At 62.6% G+C, this 9,970-nt stretch overlaps 1 protein-coding gene and 1 long non-coding RNA gene across 3 annotated transcripts; one reads left to right on the top strand and one right to left on the bottom strand.

Moving 5' to 3' along the window:
* Positions 1-1,005: 1,005 nt before the first annotated feature.
* Positions 1,006-2,397, bottom strand: LOC113597207 (EKC/KEOPS complex subunit LAGE3). The gene is made up of 3 exons (XM_027052958.2): positions 2,052-2,397; positions 1,611-1,739; positions 1,006-1,343 (listed from the first exon to the last, which is right to left on the bottom strand). The coding sequence occupies exons 1-3, from the start codon at positions 2,309-2,311 to the stop codon at positions 1,205-1,207; spliced, it is 528 nt and encodes a 175-aa protein (XP_026908759.2). The 5' UTR covers positions 2,312-2,397; the 3' UTR covers positions 1,006-1,204.
* A 3,794-nt stretch (positions 2,398-6,191) lies between these two features.
* Positions 6,192-7,179, top strand: LOC128313767 (uncharacterized). Of its 2 annotated transcripts, none has more exons than XR_008294817.1 (3): positions 6,192-6,213; positions 6,501-6,629; positions 6,847-7,179. It is a non-coding gene; the product is annotated as an uncharacterized LOC128313767 (long non-coding RNA). The 2 variants fall into 2 exon arrangements; XR_008294818.1 differs by having other exon boundaries at positions 6,193-6,213; positions 6,504-6,629.
* The last annotated feature ends 2,791 nt before the right edge of the window (positions 7,180-9,970 follow it).

Here is a 9,970-nt window from a genome sequence, read left to right as displayed (position 1 = left end):
TGTGAGCATGCGTTGGAAACACGTCTGTCAGTATTAGAGCAGAGGCAATCTGGGAAAGCATGCAACCTTCGTCATTGGCAGAAATAAAAGTGTATGGTGCTTTTCGAGGGATTTCCAACGTGGGGTAGTGAGGGCAAAAGAGATCATGGGATGTACAGCCACCAAGGGTTGCTGGGGCTGGTGAAGCTCTCTGTGTAACTTACTTCTTGCTTCCCCAGAAGCAAAGAAGAACCATACAGAGAAGACAGAACTCAAAGTACGGGCAGGGGTGGGGGGAAGACAGCGGGAGCAGGGGAGTTGACACTCATTAGATCCCAGTTGCTTTTGCTTCATCTAGGAAGGGTTCAGGGTGATGACCATTAAAGTAAAATTGGGTACCTGCGTGTGTGTGTGTGTCTTTGCATAAACTTAGACATATATACTCATATGCATGTATTCATAGAAAGATGCCTAGAATAATATTCGCCAAGATGCTAATCGACCAACTGTGGTCATCGCTAGGATGTGAGATTTTTAACTCGAATGCTTTTAAACAAAAATCATATCAGTCTTCTAAACTGTGTTCCCTGGGGGTGCCTGGCAGACTGAGTCAACGGAGTAAGCGACTCTCGATCTCGAGGGTGTGAGTTCGAGCCCCACAATGGATGTAAGATTACTTAAAACTAAAATCTTTAAATAAATTAAAAATAAAGAAAAATGGTGTTTCCTGGGTGTCAACAAGAGTTTCAAGAGGTTTCTGTGATACTTGAAGAGTTTGGATAAAAAGTTCACATTAGATGAAAGCCATCAGGAGTAATGCGAAACGTGCAAACGATGGGCATATTCCCACATGTCGAGAGTCCTTGATACCGAAGGACAGGACGCACGTGGGTTCTGCCAGTTCCCAAACTGCCTTCTATCACCTTCCGCGACTTGCACCTTGACATCCCAGGAGCCGCCCCGCCCCCCACCTGAGGACAAAGGGAAGACTATCCGGGGGTGCCGCAACTGAGAAGGAACAGGGAATAGCAAAGCTCAGTTTTATTTTCTGCAGTAGCAAACATTTAAATGGCAAACAAAACAAGGGGACCATGAGTGCCCAAGGGCTCGGGCCCTCATTGCCCTCAGAAGACCAGGCAGGCCCCCAACCTCAGGTGGCAGCTAGTGCAGGCATCACTGCCCTAGGAAGGACGGACCGCCCAGACGGGGGACACGAGGCTAGACCTTAGCCCCCTTTCGCCAGCGCAGGCTTAGCAGGAACCGGGAACCGGAAGCGCTGCATGGTCCGAATCACCACGCAAAGCTGGTCAAGAAAGTTGATGATGGAAATTCGGAGGAGGAAAGGGTTTTCAGCTCTCCAGCGGCTGAGAGAGGAGAAAAGGCAATCAAGTTGGAGGTGGTGGATCCTCCCCTTCCTCGCTCAGCTCCCCTCCCCGCCCAGGTACCCATCCCTTGCACCCTTCCCCGCCCCCAGGAGCGAACCCCCTACCCGCAGGTGCAGGTGTTAGAGCCTGCAGGCCCTGGCCCGCACCTAGCCCTCGACGATCCAACAGAGAGCGCCCCCCCCCCCCCCCATGGAGACTGGACCCGCCACCTGCAGCCACCCCGACCCCGGCCCTTCCAGAACTAACATGGCCAGGACGCTGCCGAACACAGTGAGCTGCTGCTCCACAAGGCATCCATACGGTTCCCGATATGGGGCGAAAGACGCACGGGCGATCTCCGCCTCCAACTGGGACGGGAAAGGCACGCCGAGGGCGCTGGGTGCAGATTCGGTTAAGGTACCACCACTACTCACTTAGGGCCTGAGCCCCCTTCTCAGGCCACCCTGACGAGGCCACCCACTCCCGACCCTAATGGCTCGCGGCCACCCCGTTACCAGGCCCATGTCCGCCCACCGCCCCCGGGAACCCGTTTCCCCCCTGATCTCCTTCCTTCCTCCTCCCCCACCTCTCTCCAGCCACCCCGTGATCACCCTGCTCTCAGATCTTTGCCCCGCGCACCTCAGGTTACCACAGCTCCTCTCCCTTTCCGCCCCCTGCCCATGCCCGCTGTCCCCTCGGCTAGGATACAATATGTGTACTCGGGTTTCCGGCCTTCCGGCCGTGGAGAGGGCATCTCCGCCTGGCCCGGGGGCGTGAGGTGGTCGCGGGACACGCGGAGCCTCGCCGGCGACCGCGGCCTCCGCGTCCGCGCCTCCGAGGCCATGACCGTGCCCGCGGCGGCCGAGGCCGCCTCCCTGGCCCTCCTGGCCCTCCTGGCCCCCCTGGCCATCCCGGGCGTTGTCGGCGCCGCCCGCCTCGCCGCCTGCGGCTGCGTCTGCCGCCTCCATGGTCGTCAGGCTCCGCCTCAGGTCCAGTCCCCTGAACACAGGTCCGGCCGCTCGCCCAGTCGGCTGGCGGCTGAGGCGCTGCGGCTCCTTCCCGAAGCTCCGCCCCGCGCGCCGACCCCGCCCTCCCCGCGCACGCGCAAACGGGCCGTCAGGAGGCTGCCAGGCTGCCGGGCGCGTGGCCGGTTCCCGCCAAAGCGATGCTGTCCCAGGCTCTCTCGGACCCTGGCTGCGGAAGCCCCGCCTATCACAGCTCGACGCCACCCCCAGGCGCCTGCGCCAACGGGCTCCTAGGGTTCCTAGTGAGGCCGCCAGGCCTGCGGCCGGTGCCCGCCCAGCCGGCCTTTCCGCCCTTGGGCCCTGGGAGACCCCCTGGCTTACCTAGACTATGAGCGCTTCCTCATAAAGCCCACGCAAGTCACCCGGCCTCCCGGGAGCGCCGAGGCCAACATTTCCCCACCCCCACCTCCCGGCCATTCCCTTGGGCGCCTGACTGGTTCCCGCCCAGCCAGCTCTGCCAGGAGCCCCTAGAGAATATCCCCCCCCCCCAACCCTTGTCCTCCTAGCCAACGAGGGCTCCCTCCTAAGGCTCCGCCCCCAAGCATCCAAAGCAACCGGGCTCCCAGGAGCGCCTGAGCAAACGGACCCCCCTGTGTTCCTCCCGGGCCGGGACTGCTTCCCGCGCCCCTGCCCCGAAGCCAGCTCTGCCCTGGGCTCCCAGAGTCCCCGCCCTCGGCCGCCTCTCCAGCAGCTGCTCCCTCACCAATCGTCGCCACGCGCTGTGACGTGTGACCCCGCTGCACCCACGCAAACCAGTCCTACCTCAGCTCCACCCCCTCCCCACACCCCTAGCCCCTCCCCAGACCTCGTGGGAGGCCGCCAGACACCACGGCCTGTTGTCCAGAGGGCCCTGCCTCTTCCTTGGGCTCAGTGTCCCCAGCACGTGGGGCTCCACGACCTCGCAGCGGTTCGTGGAGGGAGATGGGCCACAGCCCAGACGGACACGGCCCCGCACCCCGTCCCCTTCCCCGGTACAGGTGGACACACCAAAGCGGCCTTTGGAGGGGGCGACTGAGCACAGGTGCGGATCAGATCGGCCGTCTGGGAAGGTCACGAAGGGGCTCCTGTCGGGGGGGCAAGCCTGCCAGTAGGAGGCAAGGAGGGAAGGGATGGCGACTGGAGCTAAAGTAGTTAGTGGCCATGGAGAACAGGGATGCGGTCGCATAGGAAACACCACAGTGCAAAAGGGAAATCACTAAAATCCCAACTTAGGAAGCTACTGTCTATGTGCACGGAAATCCTGCAACGGTAGCCTGAAGTGTAAACACCTCGTATCTCTGTGTGGTGGGATTGAGGGTGGTCCCCACTTCTTTTTTGTGTATTTCTCCCCCAAAAGGTTCACAGTGACTTTACGTGACCTTTAGTGTTTTCAATTCTTTGACATCCTTGTGTGCGTGATCTCTACGCCCCACGTGGTGCCGGCACTCACGACCCAGTGAGTGCTTCCACAAGTCAGGCTTGAGAGAGCAGATGATGCCATCCAGGACGCCGGGCAGCAGCACTCCCCGCACCAACAGCACGACGAGGACCACGCAGGAGAAGGTAGCCGTGAAGTACACGATCTGGGGCAGGGGGAGGGGGGACGGGGGGCACCTGCTCAGAAGGGGCCCTGCGGCGCCGCCTCCCCACTAGGGGCCCCCAGCCTCAGCAGGGGGGCAGGCGGGCCACACTCCCCCCACTGTGGTACGGTCCGCTCCGAGGTCAAGCGGGAGGCCAGCCTGCAGCACCCCCTTCTACTCCTCAGAGCCTGGGCTCCTCCCGAAGGAAGCGGGGTGCTCAGCTGGCCATCGGCCGTCCCCGCAAGGACAGGTCAGCTGTAGAGAGGGAGGGCGGAGGCAGGACCTTCCCCGGGTGGGGAGCAGGACATCGGCCTGGAGGCAGGTCCCATGCCTCCTGTGGTTCTCTGCACAGAGGCAGGGTCCTGGGCAGGACGGGAGTGGACTGGGCCGGCCGGAGACAGAGGCGACAGCGAGGTGACCGCGAAGACCTCTGCCTCCGTCCCACCCTCAGCAGAGCAGGACAGGTAGGCAAGGGAGGGCCACGGGCCGGGTCCCCCCAGGCTGGCCGCAAAGCAGAGAGTGAGGAAGTAGTGAGTGAGGAAGAGAGGGAAACTGGGGCGGGGTTGCCCGACACAGGCAAGTTCAGCTGGCGGTCGCCTGGGCCTGTCCCCTCAGGACGGGAGGCGGCTGGGCTGGAGTTTGGAGGTTGCGGAGGACTACCCGGGCACGCGTGGGAAATCCACCGGGCTGGGTTCAAGGACCTGCCCCCGCCTCAGGCCCTGGCCCGGTCACCTCACGTGGCGGGGTGCCCCGGCCCCCCCCCCCGGCAGAGACACCCCTTCTCCCCACCGGCCATGCTGCCCCCACCCCTGCCATCATCACCCACCCCGACCCGCCCGCCTCCAGCTGTACCTTTCCTGTTGACTTGACCCCCTTGCAGACACAGAAGTAGGCCAGCACCGAGCAGGCCGGCAGACACAGGGTCACCTCCCAGTTGAGGGCCCCTGGCACGTCCAGCCCCCCACCCCCGAGAGCCGCAAGACTTTGTTCCTGGGGGAGGGACAGCCCGTCAGGACTGCCGCAGCAGAGGGCAAAGCGACCGGGGAGCTGTCGCCGGGGCGGTGCTCCCCCGTGCCGCTGCCCTCGGGTCCAGCTGGGCCCCCCTGGGCCCCCGGGCCCCCGGCCCAAGCCCGCAGCCATTGCGGTGTGGGAGGCGGGAGCCCGGGAGCCCGGGAGCCCCCGGCCGGAGGCCGGTCGCGCCCTCGGCGGTGTACCCTCCCCCAGGCTGGCAGGCACTGGGGGACTGACGGCGCCCGGGACCGAGAAATGGTGAGGGAGCCAGGCCCGTCCCTTCCAGCTCCCCTAGGGGCCGTGCCAGGCATGCTCCCTGAGGACAGTCAGGGCCTGGGAGTGGCCCCTGCTCGGCATCCCGCGTCGGCCCCCCCCCCCCCCGCCCCCGGGGACGGGTCCCGGCACACGCAGACCCGAGCCGTACGGGGAGCCCACGGACAGGGACAGGCACGGTGCTGCCCAGAAGCGCCTGAGCGCGGCCCACGCCTCGATGCCCGGGACCCGGGCGGGCGGCGGTCAGCCGGCTGCTCGCACGTGCGCCCGGCTGGCGCCTGCGCAGACACACGCTTGGGGGGAGGGGCGGGCTGGGCCGGAAACAGTCACGTGCCAGTGGCCTCACCAGAATGCTCTCGGGGACGAAGGAGCCCGACAGTGACGTCACGCGTCGAGGGGCGCAGCTTCCGGAACCAGCCTCCATCTCCTCGGGGTCAGCGTCGACCGGATCCAGGCTCTGGGCCAACACAGCGAGGCCGGCTCGGTGGGAACCAGCTCCGCGGGGTCTGTCTGCGCAGGCGCCCTGGCCATCCCCGACAGCCTTGCGCGCCGAGGGGCCGGGCTTCGCGAGGCCTGCCAGGGGTCTCAGCGGTCCGCCGACAGTGGGCGCAGCGTAGCGGTGGGCTCTGAGGAGGCCGGTGCGGCGGCCATGAGGGCCCCGGACGACGAAGTGGCCTCTCCGGCCCCGGACGACGGCGCGGAGGAAGTGGCGGTCACGCAGGCCCCTGACGATGACGGCGCGGACGGCGCCGAGGGTGGCGCGGGGGACGCGGGGGCAGGCCCACAGGCCTCCGACGGAGGCACGGACGGCCACGACCCCCAGCTTAGCCCCCGAGGTCCCGGTCGCCAGGGCAACTGCAGCCGCCACGATGGCGAGGGTGGCCCTGGCAGCAAGGGAGCAGTGGTCGAGGGGGCCTGCGCCCCTCCCCTGGCCGAACGGGCCCCGAGGGCCCTGGCCCCCGGTGGAGACGCAGGGGGCGTCTCCTCAGGACTGCTGGAGTTGTATCCTTTCCGTGGAGCCTGTCTGGGCAGGGGCCGTGGCGGGGTGGCTGGGGAGCAGGGCGGCAGCCCGGGGACGGGACGGACGGGGGCGGGGGTGGGCAGCCTGGCGGGACAGGGACGGCCGGTGCCCGCGGGCCCCCAGGGTGGGGGAAGCGGCTCAGGGTGGGCAGAGGTGGCGGGAGGGAGCGCGAGTGTCCCGGGGGTAGAAGGGGGCCTCTGAGTGGTCAGGAGGCTTCAGGCCATGGGAACTCCAGGAGCCCGTTGTGCCTTAACCGGGTGCCTCCCAGCAGGCTCACTGTGTCTTTCCGGTCGCCCCTGGAGGCAGAGATGGCCCGCAGGGCCCTGACTACACACGTCCAACGCCACCGAGGGTTGGCTCAGAAGGAGCTTTGCGTGAGGGGCAGCGCCCTGGCCGTGTGAGTCCTCCAGCAAGAGTACGCGCGGGACGGGTGGGCGGTGGCGGCGGGTGCCGTGGTCGCATCTCTGCCTTCCAGTGCCGTCGTGGAGGCCCCGACGCACGCGTTAGGTGGAAGGCGGGGGGGGGGGGGGGTTGTGTGGGGGAAGGGGCTGGTGCCCTGCACCTCCACAGCAGGTCTCCCCTTTAACCGGATTTCCCTCTTCCCTCACTTCTAGGAGATGGACTACTGAAGACCCCATCTGCTTCCGAGTTTCCGTCAACTCCTTCCTGGACCGGCTTCCCCTGGTGATACGAAACATTCGCGCTTTGGGGTCCCGGCCTCCGCGACGCCTAGGCCCGGGAAAGGGGGCCGAGGCCTAACCTGGTAGCCCTCACTGGGCAAGGCACGGGGCGTTGACACTTGGCGTCCTGGCCACTTTATTATCGGGGGTCTAACGTTCTGCAGGTCCGGGCCTCGGTGGCTCTTGGCCCACTTCAGTTCCTTCCCTGCGCCCGGAGGGACGGGCGCTTACGTGTTTGTTACTGCACAACATGAAACTGAGCTACTCTTTTGTGTCCGAGTTTCTTCTCAGTTCCTGCGCCTCCACGTTTTCTTACCTTTGTTCTGGTGGTGGAAGGGAGGTTCTGGGAATCGTAGTCCAGCAGCCCAAGCTTATCGAAGACGACTCAGGGAGAGGAAAATCAGGTCCTATATTCAGCGGTAAATACTGCTGACGTTTTGGAATACGTTCCTAGTTGTATTTACCCGTTAAACGGATAACAACGTATAATGTATGCATTCTCCAGTTTAGCGTTAACTTTTCTCGGGATCCTTTTTGTTTTGTTTTGTTTTTGTTTTTCCCCGTTGAACGTACTAGCTTTCCCACTCCTTAAAAACTCTTCAAAAACTGTTATCCACGAGACAGACAAATGTATTATTACATAATGTTGGGCAGTCGGGTCGTGTGAGTCAATGGGATTCTTGAACAGAAGTCTTTGCGCGAACAGTTACTTCCTTCAGATCGTTTCCAAGAGGTAGAATTCCCGCGTTCTATAGCTTCTCGGCACACAAGTGCTCTCCAGAAAAGGCGCCCCGCCGCCAGAAGTCTGGTCTCCCCGCATCACCAACCAGTAGGGTGGCTTCCTGCCGAAGTAGAAGACTCCTTTTGTACCAGGGAAATAAGCACGGAAACACTAGAATAGGAATTTTGGGGCTTACTGGCCTTGTTTCCGATGAGCAAGGGAGTGGTGCCACAAGTGGCTACGGGTTTGGGGGCGGGGTGGGGGGTGGTTAGCTCCCTCTGAGTAGCTTGTGTCTTGGAACCTCGCTAAACAGGAGTGCTAGCCTCACGAGGGTTCCCTCGGAGTTTCTACATGCATGGTCATGATCTCTGTAAGCAAACACGGTTTTGGTTCCTTCGTTTCCGGCCTTGCCGGGGCTACGGGGGCGGGGGGAGGGAACAGGCTGACACTGGACAGATGGGAAGCAAGAGCAGGAAGGCACATGGCAGAGAACCAAATCCTGGATCCAGCCATGCCTGAAGACAGAACTACCCGCCCCCCGCCCCCGCCACGATCGTTCAGTTACACACATCCAGAAACTCTCCCTTTGGTTAAACCAACATGAATCCTTTTTTTCTTCTTTCTTTCTTTCTTTCTTTCTTTCTTTCTTTCTTTCTTTTTCTTTCTTTCTTCTTTCTCTTTTGTTTGAATGCTTTTATTTAGTGTTTGAGAGCAAGACAGAGACAGCGTGAGCGGGGAAGGGGCAGAGAGACAGAGAGGGAGACACAGAATCTGAGGCAGACTGCAGGCTCTGAGCTGTCGGCACAGAGCTCGACGCAGGGCTCAAACCCACCAACTGTGAGATCGTGACCTGAGCCGAAGTCAGACCCTCAACCGACTGCGCCACCCAGGCAGCCCCGTCGTGAATACTTTTTATTGCTTTTCTTTTTGTCTTTCTTCACTTGCAATAGAAAAGTCTTGTCCTTCATTGACTTGAGGAACCGTAGGTTTTCTTGTCACTTCACCTGAGAACGTGGCTCTCCCTTCTTTTAACAGAGAAACTGGGCTCTTTAAGTTTACAAAGGCATTGGCTCCTAGCTGGTAGGCCTTCAAGCCGTATGGTGGTAGAGTCTTCTGTGGGTAAGAGTCCAGAGAGGGAGGGGAGGGACTGCAAGGGGCAGCTGGAGGAAAGGGACAAAGAGAAGGGGCACTGGGACCCACCCTTTCCGGATAGGGCTCCCAAGACTGGCCCGGAATTGTGGGGCCAGATCGTCAAGAGACCGGAACTTAGTGTGAGCCTCCCTCCCTCTCCCAGCAAAGCCCAGAGTTAGGCCACCGCCCTGGCCCCACAGACGGACTGCTGAAGGTGCCGGGTGGCCTTAACACGTCAGTCAGGTCACAAAACAAGTCGATTCCAACGCGTCCCCGGGCTCCCCTCCCAGAGACGAGCCAGAGCCCTGCCCCGCGGCCCGCCGCGTCAGATGTGATCCGGCCCGCATCTTCCACGGCCTCCTTCCCTCCCCTCTCCACCTTGCTCACTCGGATCCAGCCACACTGGCCTCCTCCCTTCTCTGAAACACACCAGGCCCAGGCCTGCCTCAGGACCCTTGCACTGCCTCTTCCCTGCCTGGACCTCTCGTCCCCCGGGGTTCCATCTGGCCCACTCAAATAGCATTCCTGGCCGCTCTCCTTAAGGTTGCGTCCCACGCTCTCCCCACCTGCATTACTTTCACAGGTGTCGGGGGGTAAGAGGCAGGTGGGCCCGTCAGCATGGAGGTGCACCTGCGGCAGTAAAGCGTCGTGGGACACGAAGGAGCTTGGGTGCTGTCGATGACCCTAGGGAGTCTTGCACGGAGCGGGACGGGATGCAGCTTACGTCTTATCAGGTTCCCAGTGCCTGCTGCGCTGGGAAGGGGACGAGGGCAGGCAGGACAGAAGTGGGGAGACTGGCACGCAGGCGAGAGACCCCCAGGCTGCGGCCAGTGGAGGTGGGGAGAAGGGAACGGGTTCCGACTGGATCTTGACGGGAGAGCCACCGGGGTTTGCTGGCACGGATCGGACGTGGCCCTGGACCTCCTCAGATGCGCGGGACCCCTGCAACGGGTCACCCTTCCTCCCATAAAGGGAGCCCAGCTCCTCCAGAGTCCAACAGCCTCCCCACCTGCTTCCCTGCTCGCCGACCAGCCACCTGCCACACACTGCCACCGTTTTCCCGACGTTTAATTCAGAAACAAGGTTCCAGGAACGACGACAAAGAAGCTCATGCCAAAACAGAGGGGACAGCTGGGTTTCCGGGACCACGCGCCGGGGCCAGATTCCTCGGAGGGGGAAGACGGAACAGAGGGGTAAGGCACTGCC

Source organism: Acinonyx jubatus, unplaced genomic scaffold (assembly GCF_027475565.1).
Source record: "Acinonyx jubatus isolate Ajub_Pintada_27869175 unplaced genomic scaffold, VMU_Ajub_asm_v1.0 scaffold_29, whole genome shotgun sequence".
Taxonomy (NCBI): Eukaryota; Metazoa; Chordata; class Mammalia; order Carnivora; family Felidae; genus Acinonyx; species Acinonyx jubatus.
Note: the sequence above shows the minus strand (reverse complement) of the source record. Positions and strands in the feature narration are given on the sequence as shown.

Bases quoted from the DNA above. Each gene is read 5' to 3' on its own strand.
- LOC113597207 (XM_027052958.2), bottom strand. From the start codon at position 2,311: ATGGAGGCGGCAGACGCAGCCGCAGGCGGCGAGGCGGGCGGCGCCGAC. The intron at 1,740-2,051 runs GTATCCTAGCCG...ATCTGCACCCAG, and splicing joins GAAACCCGAGTACACATATT to CGCCCTCGGCGTGCCTTTCC. The intron at 1,344-1,610 runs GTTAGTTCTGGA...CTCCTCTCTCAG, and splicing joins TTCGGCAGCGTCCTGGCCAT to CCGCTGGAGAGCTGAAAACC.